The sequence below is a fragment of the Babylonia areolata genome, chromosome 22 (assembly GCF_041734735.1).
Source record: "Babylonia areolata isolate BAREFJ2019XMU chromosome 22, ASM4173473v1, whole genome shotgun sequence".
Classification (NCBI taxonomy): Eukaryota; Metazoa; Mollusca; class Gastropoda; order Neogastropoda; family Buccinidae; genus Babylonia; species Babylonia areolata.
Genome location: NC_134897.1, coordinates 46206462 through 46230398, shown reverse-complemented (window position 1 = coordinate 46230398; position 23937 = coordinate 46206462). Strand labels below are relative to the sequence as shown.

Sequence of the window (23937 nt, the reverse complement as noted above, 5' to 3'; positions counted from 1 at the left end):
CACACACACACACACACACACACACACACACACACGTATATATATATATATATATATATATATATATTAATTTATGCGTACTTTTTATGCACAAATGTAGACATACACAAGCATGCTGCTTGAAACCTGAACACACACACACGCACACACACACACACACGCACACACACACACACACACATATTGTGTCTTTGAATGAGACTTTGAATTATTATTATCATTTTTTTCAGTGTTTGTTTTGGGTTTTTTTGTTTGTTGTTGATATGAATACATGAGGGACATACATTAGATTACACATACATTACAAAACGTGAAGTGGTAATGCATCAAAATAAACTGACTGGTCTTACACATACATTACAAAACGTGAAGTGGTACATTACGCATACATTACGAAATGTGAAGTGGTCCATTACGCATACATTACGAAATGTGAAGTGGTACATTACACATACATTACGAAACGTGAAGTGGTAATACATCAAAATAAACAAACTGGTCATTCATATTTAGCTTTGCAAAACAAGGCACCAAATACATGAACAGCAAAGTTCATTTGAAAAGAAAATTTAGAACACACATTTGTGACCAAAAAGCTATTCTTCAACCCTTAAATAGCACACTGTACAGGTCAGTCACTATTTGGTAGGGCAATAGGGGTGCAGGGAAACAAAATAACTTCTTGTATACCATTTAAAGCATGAATAAAAAAAGAAAAGAAAAAGATATATATATATATATATATATATATATATATATATACACACATACAATATTTCACATATTTTTCGCATGAATGTGTGTGGTGTCAGCGCTGTGTGTGTGTGTGTGTGTGTGTGTGTGTGTGTGTGTCTAGTGCAGTGTAACCTGTACAGGTGTCCATGTGCAGGTGTGTGAAGCCCACGTGGTATCAGCGCTGTCGCCGGCTTGCCAGCACCTGATCATGATCGGCGATCACCAGCAGCTACGACCCTCCTACAAAAACTTCGACCTCACCTGGCGCCACCGGAGACACCACATCGACATCTCGCTCTTTGAACGTCTCTGCCGGGCACAGGTGCCTTTCAAACGTCTGGCCTTGCAGCACAGGTGAGGGAGAGGAGGGTGAACTTGTGTGTTTGTGTGTGTGTGGGTGGGTAGGTGGGTGACTGTGTGCGTGAGACAGTGTGAGAGTGTGTGTGTGTGAATGTGTGTGTGTGACTGTGAGTGTGTGTGTGAGTGTGTGTGAGTGTAAGTTAACGTATAGTGCTGAGTGGAGTGATGGCCTAGTTGAGTGCTGCTGGGCCAGGAATGAGGATCCTGGGTTCAAATCACACATGGACGAGGATTTTTTTATTACTCCCGTCTCCACTACACTCTTGAATGGTTGTCCAAGCGCTGGTCTTTTAGATGAGAATCAGCTCGGGTCTGGTTTGCAGTATGTGTAGTTAGCTCGTGTGAAAAATTCTGTCACAAGAAAACCCACTGTACTTGGTGAAGAAACATATGTACCCAGTTTGTATGTATAAAGTTGAAAAGTTAAGGTGAAGACTATCGGTCCCATAGTTCTTTCAAGACCAACGAGGCAGTGAATTCACATCCACTGTGTTTAGGGCTCAGGAGAGGAAGGCAGAGCCAGATCCTCTTCTGCCACCATTGTAACCTTCCCCAACTACCTGGTCAGGTAGCCATTCTCATCTAGGTGGAAGGAGGAAGATGAGGTGTAAAGCACCTTCCACAAGGACACGATATCATGCCAAACTGGGCAGTGAACCCTGGTCACTGGTGAACACTGGTCCAACACTGTAGCCATTGTGTCACACTGCCTCTGTCCACATGTATGCAGAGAGGACAACACTGTAGCCATTGTGTCACACTGCCTCTGTCCACATGTATGCAGAGAGGACAACACTGTAGCCATTGTGTCACACTGCCTCTGTCCACATGTATGCAGAGAGGACAACACTGTAGCCATTGTGTCACACTACCTCTGTCCACATGTATGCAGAGAGGACAACACTGTAGCCATTGTGTCACACTACCTCTGTCCACATGTATGCAGAGAGGACAAGAGGGAACCAGGTGGCAGCGTGTTTCACTGACTGGTGAGAGCTGCCTGCTTTTTCACGGAATCAATGTGAATGACGTAACAGGAATGAAATGCAATGCAATACAGGATAGGACAGCACAGTGCAGCACGATGCACATGGCTCCCATTATCACTGAAAGACTGGCTCCCATTATCACTGAAAGACTGGCTCCCATTATCACTGAACGACTAGCTCCCATTATCACTGAAAGACTGGCTCCCATTATCACTGAAAGACTGGCTCCCATTATCACTGAACGACTAGCTCCCATTATCACTGAAAGACTGGCTCCCATTATCACTGAAAGACTGACTCCGACTCCCATTATCACTGAAAGAGTGGGTCACTGAAAGACTGGCTCCCATAGTAGGCACTGAAAGACTGACTCCCATTATGACTGAAAGACTGGCTCCCATTATCACTGAAAGAGTGGGTCACTGAAAGATTGACTCTCATTATCACTGAAGGACTGGCTCCCATATGAAAGACTGGCTCCCATTATCACTGAACGACTGACTCCCATTATCACTGAAAGACTGGCTCACTGAAAGACTGGCTCCCATTATCACTGAAAGACTGGCTCCCATTATCACTGAAAGACTGAAGACTGGCCCCCATTATCACTGAAAGACTGACTCCCATTATCACTGAAAGACTGGCTCCCATTATCACTGAAAGACTGAAGACTGGCCCCCATTATCACTGAAAGACTGACTCCCATTATCACTGAAAGACTGGCTCCCATTATCACTGAAAGACTGAAGACTGGCTCCCATTATCACTGAAAGACTGGCTCCCATTATCACTGAAAGACTGAAGACTGGCTCCCATTATCACTGAAAGACTGGGTCCCATTATCACTGAAAGACTGGCTCCCATAGTAAGCACTAAAACACGAGGAGTCCCTATCAGTTCTTAAGACAAGTTGTGAATCCCAGATAAGGTTTACTAATCGGAGACTCCACTAAGAAGAAAAGCAATAGGAAAAAAAATGTGGTTGTTGTGAACCATATTCAAAATGATACTGAAAATATTGATGCCCAGTTGAATATCACACACACACACACACACACACACACACACACACACACACACACACACACAAAACAAAAACAAAAAAACAGAACACAACACAACACAACACAACACAACACAACACAACACAACACAACACAACACAACACACACACACACACACACACACACACACACACACACACACATACACACACACACATGCTTTGGCGCTTCCTACAAACTTTGAAAAACACTTTCTTCTCTCTCAGGATGTGCTGAGGTTTAAGCATTGATCAGGATCTGCTCCCCCACAAAGCCCACAACTCTGCCTCCCCCCCCCCCCACACCCCCCACAACTCTGCCTCCCTCCCACACCCCCCACAACTCTGCCTCTCCCCCACAACTCTGCCTCTCCCCCACAACTCTGCCTCCCCCCCACCCCCCAAAAAACTCTGCCTCCCCCCCAACACCCCCCACAACTCTGCCTCACCCCCCCCCCCCACACCCCCCACAACTCTGCCTCACCCCCAACACCCCCCACAACTCTGCCTCACCCCCCCCACACACACACACACCCCACAACTCTGCCTCCCCCACAACTCTGCCTCCCCCCCCCCAACACCCCCCACAACTCTGCCTCCCCCCCAACACCCCCCACAACTCTGCCTCTCCCCCACAACTCTGCCTCTCCCCCACAACTCTGCCTCCCCCCCACACCCCCCACAACTCTGCCTCTCCCCCAACACCCCCCACAACTCTGCCTCCCCCCCACACCCCCCACAACTCTGCCTCACCCCCAACACCCCCCACAACTCTGCCTCACCCCCCCACACACACCCCACAACTCTGCCTCCCCCACAACTCTGCCTCCCCCCCCAACACCCCCCCACAACTCTGCCTCCCCCCCAACACCCCCCACAACTCTGCCTCTCCCCCACAACTCTGCCTCCCCCCCCAACTCTGCCTCTCCCCCACAACTCTGCCTCCCCCCCCAACACCCCCCACAACTCTGCCTCTCCCCCACAACTCTGCCTCCCCCCAACACCCCCCACAACTCTGCCTCTCCCCACAACTCTGCCTCTCCCCACAACTCTGCCTCTCCCCACAACTCTGCCTCTCCCCACAACTCTGCCTCCCCCCCAACACCCCCCACAACTCTGCCTCTCCCCCAACACCCCCCACAACTCTGCCTCTCCCCCAACACCCCCCACAACTCTGCCTCTCCCCCACAACTCTGCCTCCCCCCAACACCCCCCACAACTCTGCCTCTCCCCCACAACTCTGCCTCTCCCCCACAACTCTGCCTCCCCCCCACCCCCCAAAAAACTCTGCCTCCCCCCCAACACCCCCCACAACTCTGCCTCACCCCCCCCCCCACACCCCCCACAACTCTGCCTCACCCCCAACACCCCCCACAACTCTGCCTCCCCCCCCACACACACACACACACCCCACAACTCTGCCTCCCCCACAACTCTGCCTCCCCCCCCCAAACACCCCCCACAACTCTGCCTCACCCCCAACACCCCCCACAACTCTGCCTCTCCCCCACAACTCTGCCTCTCCCCCACAACTCTGCCTCCCCCCCACACCCCCCACAACTCTGCCTCTCCCCCAACACCCCCCACAACTCTGCCTCCCCCCCACACCCCCCACAACTCTGCCTCACCCCGAACACCCCCCACAACTCTGCCTCACCCCCCCACACACACCCCACAACTCTGCCTCCCCCACAACTCTGCCTCCCCCCCCCAACACCCCCCCACAACTCTGCCTCCCCCCCAACACCCCCCACAACTCTGCCTCTCCCCCACAACTCTGCCTCCCCCCCCAACTCTGCCTCTCCCCCACAACTCTGCCTCCCCCCCCAACACCCCCCACAACTCTGCCTCTCCCCCACAACTCTGCCTCCCCCCAACACCCCCCACAACTCTGCCTCTCCCCACAACTCTGCCTCTCCCCACAACTCTGCCTCTCCCCACAACTCTGCCTCCCCCCCAACACCCCCCACAACTCTGCCTCTCCCCCAACACCCCCCACAACTCTGCCTCTCCCCCAACACCCCCCACAACTCTGCCTCTCCCCCACAACTCTGCCTCCCCCCAACACCCCCCACAACTCTGCCTCTCCCCCACAACTCTGCCTCTCCCCACAACTCTGCCTCTCCCCACAACTCTGCCTCTCCCCACAACTCTGCCTCCCCCCCAACACCCCCCACAACTCTGCCTCCCCCCAACACCCCCCACAACTCTGCCTCTCCCCCAACACCCCCCACAACTCTGCCTCCCCCCAACACCCCCCACAACTCTGCCTCCCCCCCAACACCCCCCACAACTCTGCCTCTCCCCGACAACTCTGCCTCCCCCCAACACCCCCCACAACTCTGCCTCCCCCCCCCACACCCCCCACAACTCTGCCTCTCCCCCACAACTCTGCCTCCCCCCCCCACACCCCCCACAACTCTGCCTCTCCCCCACAACTCTGCCTTCCCCCCAACACCCCCCACAACTCTGCCTCTCCCCCACAACTCTGCCTCCCCCCCAACACCCCCCACAACTCTGCCTCCCCCCCCCCACACCCCCCACAACTCTGCCTCTCCCCCACAACTCTGCCTCCCCCCCACACCCCCCACAACTCTGCCTCTCCCCCACAACTCTGCCTCTCCCCCACAACTCTGCCTCCCCCCCAACACCCCCCACAACTCTGCCTCCCCCCCAACACCCCCCACAACTCTGCCTCCCCCCCAACACCCCCCACAACTCTGCCTCCCCCCCCCACACCCCCCACAACTCTGCCTCTCCCCCACAACTCTGCCTCTCCCCCACAACTCTGCCTCCCCCCCAACACCCCCCACAACTCTGCCTCCCCCCCAACACCCCCCACAACTCTGCCTCCCCCGCAACACCCCCCACAACTCTGCCTCTCTCCCACAACTCTGCCTCCCCCCCAACACCCCCCACAACTCTGCCTCTCCCCCACAACTCTGCCTCCCCCCCAACACCCCCCACAACTCTGCCTCCCCCCCAACACCCCCCACAACTCTGCCTCACCCCCAACACCCCCCACAACTCTGCCTCTCTCCCACAACTCTGCCTCCCCCCCAACACCCCCCACAACTCTGCCTCCCCCCCAACACCCCCCAACACCCCCCACAACTCTGCCTCTCTCCCACAACTCTGCCTCCCCCCCAACACCCCCCACAACTCTGCCTCTCTCCCACAACTCTGCCTCCCCCCCAACACCCCCCACAACTCTGCCTCTCCCCCAACACCCCCCACAACTCTTGATCCCCCCTTGAAACAAAAAAAACAACAACAACCCCCCCCCCCAACTCTGCCTCCCCCCCACACCCCCCACAACTCTGCCTCTCCCCCACAACTCTGCCTCTCCCCCACAACTCTGCCTCCCCCCCAACACCCCCCACAACTCTGCCTCCCCCCCAACACCCCCCACAACTCTGCCTCTCTCCCACAACTCTGCCTCCCCCCCAACACCCCCCACAACTCTGCCTCCCCCCCAACACCCCCCACAACTCTGCCTCTCTCCCACAACTCTGCCTCCCCCCCAACACCCCCCACAACTCTGCCTCTCCCCCAACACCCCCCACAACTCTTGATCCCCCCTTGAAACAAAAAAAACAACAACAACCCCCCCCCCCCCCCTCAACCCCCCCCCCCCCCAAAAAACAAAACAAAAAACGACCACTGGCCCTCTCTCTGGCAGGATGCGCCCGGAGATCTCCTCTCTCCTCGTGCCCACCATCTACAGTCGACTGGAGGATCACGACAGCGTCCTGGACTACCCAGAGGTTGCCGGGGTACAGACCAGCGTCTTTTTCCTGACCCACAGCCAGCCGGAAGACGCTGTGGAAGATTCCAAGAGCAAGCGCAACAGCCACGAGGCGAGACTGCTGGCGTCGCTGTACCTGTACCTGCGGCTGCAGGGCTACACAGAAAGGGACATCACCGTGCTGGCCACGTACAATGGTCAGGTTGTGCTGCTGAGGTCGCTCATTAAACAGGTAGGTGGTTGTTGTTACAGGTAGGTTGCTGCTGTTTTTGAGGTCGCTTATTACACAGGTAGGTGGCTGCTGTAAAAGGTAGGTGGCTGTTGTAACAGGTAGGCTGCTGTTGTTTTTCAGGTTGCTTATTAAACAGGTAGGCTGCTGCTGTAACAGGGAGGTTGCTGCTGTAACAGGTAGGCTGCTGTTGAGGTTGTTCATTAAACAGGTAGGCTGCTGTTGAGGTTGTTCATTAAACAGGTAGGCTGCTGTTGAGGTTGTTCATTAAACAGGTAGGCTATTGCTGTTGAGGTTGTTCATTAAACAGGAAGGCTGCTGTTGAGGTTGTTCATTAAACAGGTAGACTGCTGTTGAGGTTGTTCATTAAACAGGTAGGCTGCTGTTGAGGTTGTTCATTAAACAGGCAGGCTGCTGTTGAGGTTGTTCATTAAACAGGCAGGCTGCTGTTGAGGTTGTTCATTAATCAGGTAGGCTGCTGTTGAGGTTGTTCATTAAACGGGTAGGCTGCTGTTGAGGTTGTTCATTAAACGGGTAGGCTGCTGTTGAAGTTGTTCATTAAACAGACAGGCTGCTGTGGAGATTGCTCATTAAACAGGTAGGCTGCGGTTGAAGTTGTTCATTAAACAGGTAGGCTGCTGTTGAGGTTGTTCATTAATCAGGTAGGCAGCTGTTGAAGTTGTTCATTAAACAGGTAGGCTGCTGTTGAGGTTGTTCATTAAACAGGTAGGCTGCTGTTGAGGTCGTTCATTAAACAGGTAGGCTGCTGTTGAGGTTGTTCATTAATCAGGTAGGCTATTGCTGTTGAAGTTGTTCATTAAACAGGAAGGCTGCTGTTGAGGTTGTTCATTAAACAGGTAGGCTGCTGTTGAGGTTGTTCATTAAACAGGTAGGCTGCTGTTGAGGTTGTTCATTTAACAGGTAGGCTGCTGTTGAGGTTGTTCATTAATCAGGTAGGCTATTGCTGTTGAAGTTGTTCATTAAACAGGTAGGCTGCTGTTGAGGTTGTTCATTAAACAGGTAGACGGCTGTTGAGGTTGCTCATTACTCAGGTAGACGGCTGCTGAGGTCACTCATGAAACAGGTAGGCTGTTGCTGTCTTCCCCTGTGGGAGTTATCTCATCCTGTCAACATTGAAGTTATGATGATCATATTCTCCATTCATTTTCCTTCAAGAAAACTTATGCTTTTTCATACTTTTGAACATAATTAAATTTGTTGTGATTTTGTTTTAGAGGTTGGTGATTACACAGATAGTTTCAGAAGTTATTAAGTTATCAGAATGATTAAACAGGTAGGATGCAAAGGAGTGGCAACAGCGTTGGACTGTTCAGTCTGAAGGACCAGGGTTTGAATCGTGGTCAGTGGGTGGGAACAGCGTTGGACTGTTCAGTCTGAAGGACCAGGGTTTGAATCGTGGTCAGTGGGTGGGAACAGCGTTGGACTGTTCAGTCTGAAGGACCAGGGTTTGAATCGTGGTCAGTGGGTGGCAGGATGCCTGGGGGGTCGAGGATGGAATTTATTTTCCTGATCTCCGAAGTCAACATTTATGAGCAAACCTGCTGGTCCCTGACCGCTCCCTCATGTGTATACACTTGCATAAGATCAAATAAGCACGTTAAAGATCCCCTGATCCTTGTTGGTGTTCGGAGGGGTAGGAAACCTGAGCATACCAGCATTCACACTCCTGAAAACGGTAGTTTACTTTTATATATATATATATATATATATATATATATATATATATATATATATATACCATTGCTGCTGTATCCACAGAGGGAAAGGCAATGCCTGATGCAGAACACTTTGTGGCTTATTTGTGCATTTATATACAACGCGAGTCTGTGTCAGAACACTGTGCTTGTGTGTAAGTGTGTGCGTGTGTTTGTCCCATGGTAAACTTTAACAAATTCATTTCCTCTGGAAATAGTCTGTTGACACCAAATTTGGCTCAGTAATAGGGGAAATCAGTTCTTTCCAAACATTCTAAATATAATGACAATGTGAAATGCACTTCAGCGAATTGCGCGAAAGCACACACACACACACACACACACACACACACACACACACACACACACACACACACAGACACACACACACACACAGACACAGACACACACACACAGACACACACACACAGACACACACACACAGACACACACACACACCACACACACACACACACACACCACACACACAGACACACACACACACCACACACACACAGACACACACACACAGACACACACACACAGACACACACACACACACCACACACACACACACACACACACAGAGACACACACAGACACACACACACACACACACACACACACACACACACACACACACACACACACACACACACACACACACACACACACACAAAAATAGAAAGAGAAGCCAAGAATGTTTCAAAAGTGAGGTTACTGTTACATTTTTTTTTTTAAACATTTTTAAAAAATCCATTTTGGTAGGTTGACATTTTACAACAACAACAGCATCTTAATGGACATTTATAAAGAAGAAAAAACAAACAAAAACAAACAAACAAACAAACAAACACCATAAATACTTTGATAGAAACAGCCAAGCAGCTGGATTATACACTGGTTGGTTATCATCATGGAGTATTATCATTCATTTCTTAAGATCTTACACAAGCTGTCAAGGAATACAAACTGTCAGGTATCTTAGAACACGTTTACAGAAAGTGAACACCTCAATCATTTCTTATGAATATTAATAAAAAGAAAATAAATATGCGTGGTTAATTTTCGTTCATCATGAACAGGTTACTAATCATTTGTGATCAATAATTTGTAAGGCAGCCATCTGGCAGAGAAAATGGTATGGTTAAAGTTAATATATGCATTATATTCTTCAATTCTATATCGAGTTTTTAATTTGTTAAAAAAAACTGATATTTGTGGAAAGCTGTCTTCAATTTTACATAAATATAAGTAATACTTTGCAAACAATATTATAAAACACAAAACAGCATCAGTTGTTATTGTCACATCATGTCCAAATAGCACAAGTGATTCTGTTAACTTTAAATTTCCTGCGTTTACACATCTCTCTTTTATCAAGTCCGTTAAAGCGTTCCAAAACATTTGCACATAATTACATTTCCAAAAAGCATGATCAATACTGTCTTTGTGTTCTCTACAAAAACTACAGTTGTTATTATCCGTAACACCAATTTCTTTTAAAACAATTTTTGTACATAAACATCAGTGTATTATTTTCAGCTGAAACCATTTCAGCTTTACATCAACTATCTTGTGTGCATGGATAAAACAAGATTTCCAGTTATGATGCATCAAAAGCTTTAAGTCCCATTTCTCACAACATTTTGGTTTCATATCATTTTCAATCAACACATCATAATATGGTCTTGAGCCTTTAGAAACAGAAAACAAGTGTTTGAAGCAGAGCGAAGTATTTGTGTGTCTTGCTATCCACATGAATATTATGCTTTTTAACTAATTCGTTTATTGTTGATTTATATCCAGCATAAGTAAGGAAATCAATGTGCAAATCATATTTTTCTTTGAAGCGTACATATGAAAAAAAATTACCATCATCATCAAAAAACTGTGCAAGACAATACACATCCTGATTACTGAGCAGTCTGGATATAATACACTTTTTACCAATTTGAACACGATTATTATAACACAATGGCTCTGCAAGCAGTTCCGCTGAGTTTTTTGGTTCACATTTATAAAAGAAAATCTTATAACTTTCAAACACATTTGTCCAGAACTGGTTATATTTGGCAAAATTTAAGATAAACTCTGGACCATATTTATCAATAGCTGGCCATTGGGGGAAGTTACACAACAAGAGGTGCTTCCACTTGTGATTTGAATTTTCAGCTTTACGAATCCAGGAAAGCTTTAAAGATAAGGCAAACAATTTAACATCAGGAAGACCGATGCCACCATTTTTTTACACTTTTATGGGCAGTTTTACGGCTAATTTTATCTGGTTTATTGTTCCAAACAAACTTATAAAAAATATGTTGACATGTATTAAAAAATGTATCTGGTGGGTTTGGCAAAAGCAACCACAGATGAGTCAGTTTGGAAAGAATAACAGATTTCAGAATTGCTACTCTGCCTAGAGGCGTTAACTGGCGTTTTACCCATATCTTATACAAATATCTTATTTCTGCTAATCTCTCTGAATAGTTTATAGTTACACATTCTTTTAAATCATTAGTAAACCAAATCCCTAAAATTCGGAATCTTGTAGGATTCCAGTCCATACCTAAATGTTCCATATAACGCGTCTTAGAATTCTTTTTGCTCCCTAACCAAATAGCACTAGTTTTGCTTGAATTCAAATAGAGACCTGAGACACAGCCAAATTTATCAAGAGTTGTAACACAACATTCAAAAGATTTCCTATCCCCAGCAAGTAGAAATTCTGTATCATCAGCATATTGGGTTACTGTTACATTTTTGGTTTATGCATGTTTTCACACGCAATGTAAGTCTATGTAGTAACCCTGTGTTTCAATTGTCTCTGTGTCCACCCTGTTTCACAACACTACACTTCTGTGTGTGGGTGTGTGGGTGTGCATGCCGATGGTTAATTCAGCACTAATCCCATACAGGTGGAGAAAGACGAGCGGCTGCCCCAGCCACAAGAGCCTTTTCCTGACTTCACAGTGGATCGAAGAGGTCGCCGCAAACGACTTCCCCAGAAGTTTGTGGGTGCGCGCGTAACTACGGTGGATAATTTCCAAGGGGAGGAGAGCAAAATCATCCTTCTGTCTTTGGTCCGCAGCAACGCCAAAGGTCGCATCGGCTTCCTGAAAGAGGACAACCGTGTCTGTGTGGCTCTGAGCAGAGCAAAAGAAGGTACTCAACACAGCACAACACAGCACAACACAACACAGCACAACACAACACAGCACAACACAGCACAACACAGCACAACACAACACAACACAACACAGCACAACACAGCACAACACAGCACAACACAACACAACACAACAACAACAACAACACAGCACAGCACAGCACAACACAATACAACACAACACAGCACAGCACAGCACAGCACAGCACAGCACAGCACAACACAGCACAGCACAGCACAACACAACACAATACAACACAGCACAGCACAGCACTGAGCAGAGCAAAAGAAGGTATTGAATACAGCACAGCATAGCACAACACAATACAACACAACACAGCACAGCACAGCACAACACAGCACAACACAATACAACACAGCACAGCACAGCACAGCACAGCACAGCACAGCACAACACAATACAACACAGCACAGCACAGCACTGAGCAGAGCAAAAGAAGGTATTGAATACAGCACAGCACAGCACAGCATAGCACAGCACAGCACAGCACAACACAACACAGCACTGAGCAGAGCAAAAGAAGGTATTGGATACAGCACAACACAGCACAACACAACACCTAACCCAGTACTGAGCAGAGCAAAAGTAGGTATTGAATACAACACAACACAACACTGCTTAGCACAGCACAGTACAGCACAGCACAGCACTGCTTAGCGCAGCACAGTACAGCACAGCACAGCACTGCTTAGCGCAGCACAGTACAGCACAGCACGGTACTGCTTAGCACAGCACAGTACAGCACTGCTTAGCACAGCACAGCACTGCTTAGCACAGCACAGCACAGCACTGCTTAGCACAGCATAACGCAGTACAGCACAACACAGTACAACACAGCACAGCACAGAGCAATGCAGCAAACAGTACAGCACCATACAGTGAAATACATTACAATGCAATACAGTGCAACAGAATGCAATGCAATGTAATAAATGCAATAGAATACAATGCATCTTCATTCATCCAGCTGGAAATTAATTGTACATCCACAGGTTTGTCACTCACACACCACACAGTCAGCTGGTCCACAGTGGAGTTGACGCCCATAAAAACATCATGGCAAATATTGGACTGAAAGATGAGAAAGTAAAACATGTTAAATAAAACACACACAAACACGTAATAGACATGCAAAGTAAAACAGACACAAGCATGTAATAGCCATGTTAAGTAAAACACACACAAGCACGTAATAGCCATGTTAAGTAAAACACACACAAGCATGTAATAGACATGTTAAGTAAAACACTTAACCCGCAATAAAGATAAGGAGAAAAAAGTTATGAAATGACATATATAATAAATAACAATGATAATAATGAACATTTATATAGCACGTTTCTTTCCAGATAAACTGCCCAGTGCTTTACTTTTCACTTTAACTGTATTGTAAAAAACACGATTTCGGGATAATTATGAATTGTGAAATAGCAGGTTTAAAAAATCATTTTCCAACATACTGTTTTTCTTCTTTGTTCATGGGCCGCAACTCCTACGTTCACTTGTATGTACAGTAGTGGGTTTTACATGTATGACCGTTTTTACCCTGCCATGTAGGCAGCCATGCTCTGTATTCAATAGTGTGCATGCTGGGTATGTTCTTGTTTCCGTAACCCACCGAACACAGACATGGATTACAGGATCTTTAACATGCGTATTTGATCTTGTGCGTGTGTGTAAGCATGAAGGGGGTTCAGGCACAAGCAGGTCTGCACTTATGTTGATCTGGGAGACTGGAAAAATCTCCACTTTTAACCCACCAGGTGCTGTTACCGAGATTCGAACCCGGGACCCTCAGATTGAAAGTCCAACACTTTAACCACTATTCTGAACCGACACGTACATTGAGAAACATTGATCTGGAATTAGAAACCCAGTCCCAAATTAAGTATGGATCCCTTTTGTCTGTGACTACCATGACACAGCATGACACTATATGACACACCATGACACAGCATGGATCCCTTTTGTCTGTGACTACCATGACACAGCATGACACACCATGACACAGCATGGCAGCAGAATGCTCAAGAATGTCTGCTCAGACTGAGGTGTGTGTGTGTGTGTGTGTGTGAAGGTGTGTGTGGGGAGGTGTGGGTGATGGGGTGGTGAGCAGATTGTCTGAATATATGCACAGTATCAATGTGGAAAAGCTGCAGGCAAGATTCTTCTGTCAGAAAAGGAGTTTGGGGGAGGGGGAGATTTTTTTATTCTTCTTTTTTAATATACAATTGTAGGAATCACATTTTAGATATGAAGGCCTTGCCTCTCTTGTTTTTCTGAAAACTGCGTTTCCATCTTAGCACAGCTTCAGCATACATGAAGGGTCATTTTATTGATTCAGTTGTGGCATACATGAAGGGTCATTTTTTTGATTCAATTGTGGCATTATTGATGGGTCATTTTCTTGATTCAATTGTGGCATACACGATGGGTCATTTTATTGATTCAGTTGTGGCATACATGATGGGTCATTTTATTGATTCAGTTGTGGCATACATGATGGGTCATTTTCTTGATTCAGTTGTGGCATACATGAAGGGTCATTTTATTGATTCAGTTGTGGCATTATTGATGGGTCATTTTCTTGATTCAGTTGTGGCATACATGAAGGGTCATTTTATTGATTCAGTTGTGGCATACATGAAGGGTCATTTTATTGATTCAGTTGTGGCATACATGAAGGGTCATTTTATTGATTCAGTTGTGGCATACATGAAGGGTCATTTTATTGATTCAATTGTGGCATTATTGATGGGTCATTTTTTTGATTCAGTTGTGGCATACACGATGTGTCATTTTCTTGATTCAATTGTGGCATACACGATGGTCATTTTCTTGATTCAGTTGTGGCATACATGAAGGGTCATTTTATTGATTCAATTGTGGCATACACGATGGGTCATTTTCTTGATTCAGTTGTGGCATACATGATGGGTCATTTTCTTGATTCAATTGTGGCATTATTGATGGGTCATTTTTTTGATTCAGTTGCACTGTTTGCACTGTGGACATGATTGACTTTTTGGAACCGTTTGTCAGTACGTCTGTCAGTTTGATAGTGGAACCTTTTGACAGTACGTCTGTCAGTTTGATAGTGGAACCTTTTGTCAGTATGTCTGTCAGTTTGATAGTGGAACCTTTTGTCAGTACGTCTGTCAGTTTGATAGTGGAACCTTTTGTCAGTACGTCTGTCAGTTTGATAGTGGAACCTTTTGTCAGTACGTCTGTCAGTTTGATAGTGGAACCTTTTGTCAGTACGTCTGTCAGTTTGATAGTGGAACCTTTTGTCAGTACGTCTGTCAGTTTGATAGTGGAACCTTTTGTCAGTACGTCTGTCAGTTTGATAGTGGAACCTTTTGTCAGTACGTCTGTCAGTTTGATAGTGGGTCAAGTTCACAAGTGTGAGATGTGCATCAGTGCTTACTTATTCTGTGCATGTGTGTCTGTGTGTGTGTGGGCGTGTGCATGTGTGTATGTTCGTGTGTGTGTGTGTGTGTGTGTGTGTGTGTGTGTGTGTGTGTGTGTGCATGTGTGTGTTTGTTATGTGTGCACATGTTTTGTGTGAGTGCATGTATGTGTGTGTTTGTATATGCGCACGTGTGTATTTTTGTGCACATGTGTGTGTGTGTGTGTGTTTGTGTGTGTTTGTTTGAGCGCAAGTATGTTTGTGTATGTGCATCAGTGATTACTTATTCTCTGCGTGTGTGTGTGTGTGTGTGTGTGTGTGTTTTTGTGTGTGTGTGAGTATGTATGTGTGTGTGTGTGTGTGGCCCTATTTCTCTTTCTCTCTCCTGTTCAGGGCTCTTCGTGGTCGGCAACTGCAGCATGCTGTCTGAAGCATCACCTGACTGCTGGAAGCCAATCCTGAAAAAGGCGGAGGAGTCTGGCTGGCTGGGAGAAAGTCTCCCGCTACACTGCAAGATCCATGACCGCACCACCCCAGTGAAGAGCGACACCGACATCAAAGAGAAGTGTCCAAACGGTGGCTGCTCTGAGAAGTAAGTAAGCCGCCAAGGGGATCACCTGTGGGAGTGATGGCACAGAGTGCTAAACGCACCCTGCCTAAGAAGTGAGAGAATCTGAGCACACAGGAGTGAATCCCATACCAGCCAGCATTTCTTTGCCTCAGCGTTTGATGCTGAGATAGCTGATGACAGTGTTGTCATGTAGGCCCCAACCTTGATGACAGCGTTGTCAGTGTTGTCACGTAGGCCCCAACCTTGATGACATCACGTAGGCCCCAACCTTGATGCCAGCGTTGTCACGTAGGCCCCAACCTTGATGACAGTGTTGTCACGTAGGCCCCAACCTTGATGACAGTGTTGTCACGTAGGCCCCAACCTTGATGCCTGGACTGTCAGCCTCACCCACACACACAAAAAAGAAAAAAATGTCCCAGGTTCTGTGGCTGTCCCCCCAGCATGAAGCCTTGCCTTCATGGTGACCTCAGTTTGGAGTTCCTTTCTTCTAACCTTCTGCTCCTCCACCACCTCCTCCACCTCCTCCTCCACCACCTCCTCCTGTGTTTGTGGGTGAAGTTCCCATGCTCACTCTTTGATGAGGCAGCCACACTCTGTTGTCAGGGTTGTGCATGCAAGGTGTGTTCTGTTTCCATAACCCACTGAACGTTGATGTGGGTTACACAATCTTCATCATGCGTGAATAGACGCGAAAGGGGGTTCAGACACGAGCAGGTCTGCACACATGTTGATCTTGGAGATTGAGAAAAAAAATCTGCACCGTTAACCCACCAGGCATCTTGACCGGGATTCTGACCCATCATCTTCAAAGTCCAATGCTTTAACCACTTGGCTGTTGAACCCGTCAAGAATTTGATGCTCTGAATGGTAGAAACATTAGTATAGACAGACTCATGGGGGTAAGGGGTGGGGTCGTAGATGGAGGGATGTGGTAGTGGTGGAATTTTCACTCCGGGAGAGGGGCCGTCTCAAGTGAGGGCTTTATAAGATGTTGTCCTGCATTCCAGCAGACATTACAGAACACCTCTGAAGTGACTCAGCAGCAGTGCAGGATATTCTCTGGTGTGTGGTGTCACGGCAACCTAACATAGATAGTGGTGTGTGGTGTCACGGCAACCTGACATAGATAGTTCCCTTTAGACAGCTGGTTCGAAGGCCATGATAGAATGAACCAGGATGTGACTGTTTACGTGGGGATTAGGGAGAAGTTCCGTGGGAGTTATATGACTTGATTAGCATGGAACACAGTACCCCGCAAAGAAAAGAAAAATATAATTAAAAAAAAAGAGAGAAAATGTCTGAAATCTCAGAGAATGGCAGTTAATATGTTTTTTTCCTTCCCCATATTTGGAAGAGGTGAGTGCTGTATTCATGTGAAGAGGTGATTGTGAAGAGGTGAGTGCTGTATTCATGTGAAGAGGTGAGTGCTGTATTCATGTGAAGAGGTGATTGTGAAGAGGTGAGTGTTGTATTCATGTGAAGAGGTGAGTGTTGTATTCATGTGAAGAGGTGATTGCTGTATTCATGTGAAGAGGTGATTGCTGTATTCATGTGAAGAGGTGAGTGTTGTATTCATGTGAAGAGGTGATTGCTGTATTCATGTGAAGAGGTGATGGCTGTATTCATGTGAAGAGGTGAGTGTTGTATTCATATGAAGAGGTGAAGAGGTGATTGCTGTATTCATGTCAAGAGGTGATTGCTGTATTCATGTGAAGAGGTGATGGCTGTATTCATGTGAAGAGGTGATGGCTGTATTCATGTGAAGCAAAAGGAACTCTATGTATGCATGTTTCCATCTCTCTCCCTCTCTCTGTCTTGAAAAAAACCCAAAAAAACAACAGCACAACAGAACTTTTTTTTTTCGCGGGATGGTTGGCCTTCGCCGCTTTGTCGGCCACGTTAAGTCTTGCTGTGCTAGTGCCCCAGCGTTGATGCTTCTCGTTCTCTCTCTATTGACTTCTTCCTCCACCACTCGTTTATTATTCATTTTCTTCACTTTATTTATATCTCAGCTTAGGTTTGTTCAAAACTCATGTATGTTCATGTCTTAACTTCTAGTTACGATGACATCCGTCACATATTCAGTATGTACATGTGTCAGGACAGGACTTTATATAAGATTTTCTTGTTGTCCTGTTCATCGATATCTGTGTTGTATTGTGACATGTTCCAAATAAAAAACTGTTTAAACCAACAGCACAACAAATGGATGGCTGAGAGTTAGTTTATTTGACTCCAAAATCTGTTGTTCTTTTCTGTTCCAGTTTGTTTCATCGTTTTCACCATTGTTTGATTTGCACCCCCCCCCCTCCTCCCTGACATGTTGCCGGAGCTAATGACATTAAACATTTCAATGTTCACAGTTCTCTTTCTCTCTGTCTTTCTATCTGTCTCTGTCTGACTGTCTGTCAGTGAATATCTGACAAAAAGACTAGCAATATTTGTGTATAAAGCACTAGACTTACGACAAAAGTGTATTGACAACATGAAGCGAACAGACAGACAGACAGACAGAATTCAGAATTCAGAATGGTTTGATTGTAGAGGCCTCTGGCCCATTACAGCGGGGTGAGAAAGTGCACAAAATGACAGATATTGTTGTGTTCGCTTCATGTTGTCAATACACTTTTGTCGTAAGTCTAGTGCTTTATACACAAATATTGCTAGTCTTTTTGTCAGATATGTTAAAGTCTCAAATCCCTGAACTGAAATCATCTTCAGTGTTGACGATCTTCAGCAGTCCATTGCTAATGTATGACTTTTTCAACTCCTTGTTAAATAGTCCAGTTGGTTCGCTGTTATAGTTGTTAGTTTTTCATTAGAAATATGTTATATTGTTATGTTTTTTTGTTTATTTTTTAAACAAAACTTAAATCAGTAATTTTCACACACACACACACACACACACACACACACACACACACACACACACACACACACACACACACACACACACACGCACAACTTTCACTTACTTGTATGCGTACACAGTAATTCCCCCCCCCCCTCCTCCCACTCGATTTTTTTTCCTTCCCTCGTCTGATATCACTTACAGGGAAAAGACGTTAAACTAAAGAACGAACGAACACACCTGGTCCCCTTTTCTCCACAAAGAACAGTGATAAAAAACCCACCTCCGAACCAATCAAATGGACCAACAATCCAGTACCCCTGAACAGTTTCAGTTACTGAAGGAGGTGTCACTACCTTGGGACAAATCATCATGCTACACCACATCTGCAAGGCATAACCCAACGCGCTTGGTCAGGCCTGGAGTGCTTGCTTATATATTTGTGCACCTCTCTCCCACTCTCAGCAGCAAGAATCAAGAACATTTAATCCTTTGACCCTTTGTGGGGCATGGAGGATATTATATAACAGCAATAGTATTTTACACCAAAATTAAACATAAACAATTAAAATAACATAACTATCAGAAACAGAATACAAACTATAATATGAAACACAACATAAATGATGATAGTATTTTTCTGGTATTAAACCTCAGGACAGATCACACTCCGTTGCTCATCTTTGCAACATTACTTAAGTTTTGCCAAATTGTCTTGGCTGCAGGAAATAAATTACACAGAAAGCCTCTTCCAACAAGAAAAAATAAACAATTGTGGCCTTTTCTTTTGCTGACATTGTATTGCAACGATCACTTCCGAATCTGTCTTCAGCAGAGTAAGTCTAAGTTGTTTTTTTTATTGTCTTAAAAACAAACAAACATTACAAGTCCTACATCGTACCATGTAATACGTCATTTACTTAAATGTGGTCACATGAGTCATGTGAACAGTTGTTCTGTCAGCATCAATGATCTGAAGTAGATGACTCCTTTGTGCAGCAGCCCACAACAATCTCCAGCAACACCTGAGACTACACAAAGGACTATGTACACCCCAGTGCACAGCAGCAAAGTGATCAACAGTATAATTGTTAACTTTTTTGTTCACGACTTGGCGAACGTATCTAATTGTTAACAATGGCACAGTCATATAAGTTCATATATGCATAATATATGCATATTTTCCATGGCTTCTAATCACACACACACACACACACACACACACACACACACACACACACACACCTGGCTCCCTTTTGCCCACTAAAACAAGAAGAAAAACAACCCAAACCTCTGAACCAACCAAACGCACCAGCAGTCCAACACCCCATAACAAATCTATAAATCTGCCTCTCCAGGTGCGACTTTCGTCGAGACTGTGGCCACACCTGTGGAAAGGACTGCCACAGCCGTGACCTCTTCCACTCTGACCCCTGCACCAAACCCTGTGCCCGTCGGTGTCCCTCGGGTCATGGCTGTGGGGGCTGTTGCAGCGATTGGCCCTGCCCCCCCTGCAAGGAGAAGTGCACGAAGGAGTGCCCGTTCGGCCACCCGTGCAGCAAGAAGTGTAGCGAAAAGTGCTCGTGTGAAGCGCAGTGCGAGAGGACGCTGTCCTGCGGGCACCGGTGCCAGGCCCGGTGCGGGCAGCCATGCACCAAGCAGTGATATGAACTGGAAAAGGTCAGTGTGTGTGTCTGTGTCTGTGTCTGTGTTTGTATGTTTTTGTGTGTTTGGGTGTGTGTGAGTGTTTTTTGAAATGTTTGTTTCATGGAATGTATTTCATTTTAATCTAAGCATTGTTTACTTGTTATTTTTTATTGTATGATGGATTATGCTTTTTGATTCTCAACTGTGAACGCATTGGATTGACAAAGAGCTGTTTTATTAACCAGTGTTTTAGTAATTGAAATGGATCATTTCAAGAACAAATCAGTTTGGTGTCTTCTTGATATTTAATCAGGATGTCTATACTGCTTACTACAACATAAAAAAAATCTAATGGCAATGAAATCAAGTGAGTGAAAAGTTGAAGGGAAACAACACTTGTGTAATAATGCATCATAATTGTGATAGTTCTCATTCATTATCATCACCCCATCATCATTCATCATCATCACCCATCATTATTCATCATCATTACCTCATCATTCATCATCATCACCCCATCATCATTCATCATCATCATCCCATCATTATTCATCATCATCACCATCATCATGATTGATCATCATCACCCCATCATCATTCATCATCATCACCCCATCATCATTCATCATCATCACCCCATCATCATTCATCATCATCACCCCATCATCATTCATCATCATCATCCCATCATTATTCATCATCATCACCTCATCGTTCATCATCACCCCATCATTATTCATCATCATCATTCATCATCACCACCCCGTCATTATTCATCACCCCATCATCATTCATCATCATCACCCCATCATCATTCATCATCATTCATCATCATCACCCCATCATCATTCATCATCATCACCCCATCATCATTCATCATCATCACCCCATCATCATTCATCATCATCATCACTCCATCATCATTCATCATCATCACCCATCATCATTCATCATCACCCCATCATCATTCATCATCACCCCATCATCATTCATCATCATTCATCATCACCCCATCATCATTCATCATCACCCCATCACCATTCATCATCATCATCATCATCATCATCATCATTCATCATCATCACCCCATCATCATTCATCATCATCATCATCATCACCCCATCATTCATCATCATCATCATCATCACCCCATCATCATTCATCATCATCACCCCATCATCATTCATCATCATCATCACTCCATCATCATTCATCATCATCACCCATCATCATTCATCATCACCCCATCATCATTCATCATCACCCCATCATCATTCATCATCACCCCATCACCATTCATCATCATCATTCATCATCATCATCATTCATCATCATCACCCCATCATCATTCATCATCATCATCATCATCACCCCATCATTCATCATCATCATCATCATCACCCCATCATTCATCATCATCATCATCATCACCCCATCATCATTCATCATCATCACCCCATCATTCATCATCATCATCATCATCACCCCATCATCATTCATCATCATCACCCCATCATCATTCATCATCATCACCCCATCATTCATCATCATCATCATCATCACCCCATCATTCATCATCATCATCATCATCACCCCATCATCATCATCATCACCCCATCATCATTCATCATCATCACCCCATCATTCATCATCATCACCCCATCATTCATCATCATCATCATCATCACCCCATCATTCATCATCACCCCATCATTCATCATCATCATCATCATCATCATCATCACCCCATCATTCATCATCATCATCACCCCTATCATGATTCATCATCATCACCCCATCATCATTCATCATCATCACTCCATCATCATTTATCATCATCATCATCACCATTCACCATCATCACCCCATCATTCATCATCATCACCCCATCATCATTTATCATCATCACTCCATCATCATTCATCATCATCACCCTTATCATGATTCATCATCATCACCCCATCATCATTCATCATCACTCCATCATCATTCATCATCATCACCCCATCATCATTCATCATCACCCCATCATTCATCATCATCATCACCCCATCATTCATCATCATCATCACCCCATCATCATTCATCATCATCACCCCATCATCATTTATCATCATCATCATCACCATTCACCATCATCACCCCTATCATGATTCATCATCATCACCCCTATCATGATTCATCATCATCACCCCATCATCATTCATCATCATCATCACCCCATCATCATTCATCATCATCACCATCATCATTCATCATCATCACCCCATGATCATCATCACCATCATCATTCATCATCATCATCACCATCATCATTCATCATCATCAGCCCATCATCACAAAAGTAAAGCCACCAGTCACAAAAGTCCCTGCACCATTGCTGACATGTTTTGACGGTTCATTTGTTAGCTTTTTTCCCCCGTTGTAGAAGGGGGGCAATTCTGCTGAAATTTTGCTGTTTCCTATTGTTCAGGGTTCATTCTACAGAATTGTTTGGTTGAATGGCCATCGTTTCTGGTGTTGATTGTGTGTGAGCAGAAATAAGGGGTGTGTGGCCACTATTGGTGATTGTGTGTGTGGACATGTAAAAGGGGTGTGTGGCCATGAGTGGTGATGGCCTAAAGGTAATGCGTCCGCCTAGGAAGTGAGAGAATCTGAGCGTGCTGGTTCAGCCTCCGATATTTTCTCCCCCTCCACTAGACCTTGAGTGGTGGTCTGGACGCCAGTCATTCGAATGAGACAATAAAACGAGGTCCCGTGTGCAGCATGCACTTAGCACACGTAAAAAACCCACGGCAAGAAAAGGGTTGTTCCTGGCAAAAGTCTGTAGAAAAATCCACTTTGATAGGAAAAACAAATAAAACTGCACGCAGGAAAAAAATACAAAAAAATAGGTGGCGTTGTAGTGTAGCAACACGCTCTCCCTGGTGGTAGCAGCCCGAATTTCACAGAGAAATCTGTTGTGACAATACAATACAATTGTGTGTGTGGGCAGGTAAAAGGTTTATTGCCATGAGTGGTGATTGTGTGTGTGTTTGGGGGAAGGGGGGGATAAGCGGGGGCAGGTAAACGGGGTGTGTGGCCATGAGTGGTGATATGGGGGGCAGGTAAAAGGGGTGTGTGGCCATGAGTGCTGACATGTGGGGGCAGGTAAACGCGGGGTGTGGCCATGCGTGGTGATGGGGGGGGGGGGGGGGGCAGGTAAAAGGGGTGTGTGGCCATGCGTGGTGATATGGGGGGGCGTGGGGGGGGCAGGTAAAAGGGATGTGTGGCCATGAGTGGTGACATGTGGGGGCAGGTAAACAGGGTGTGTGGCCATGCGTGGTGATATGGGGGGGGGGGAGGGGCAGGTAAAAGGGGTGTGTGGCCATGAGTGGTGACATGGGGGAGCAGGTAAAAGGGGTGTGTGGCCATGCGTGGTGATATGGGGGAGCAGGTAAAAGGGG

The 23937-nt window shown here is 45.8% G+C and overlaps 1 protein-coding gene across 1 annotated transcript in view; it reads left to right on the top strand.

The window, feature by feature from the left end:
• The window catches only part of LOC143297139 (NFX1-type zinc finger-containing protein 1-like), a 61986-nt gene that overhangs the window by 9637 nt on the left and 28412 nt on the right, over positions 1 to 23937 (top strand). Inside the window, exons 3-7 of the mRNA XM_076609315.1 lie at positions 890 to 1089; positions 6810 to 7107; positions 11738 to 11984; positions 15813 to 16011; positions 20203 to 20505. Of these exons, the coding sequence (XP_076465430.1) occupies positions 890 to 1089; positions 6810 to 7107; positions 11738 to 11984; positions 15813 to 16011; positions 20203 to 20505 (1247 nt within the window). The remainder of the gene's footprint in view (positions 1 to 889; positions 1090 to 6809; positions 7108 to 11737; positions 11985 to 15812; positions 16012 to 20202; positions 20506 to 23937) is intronic.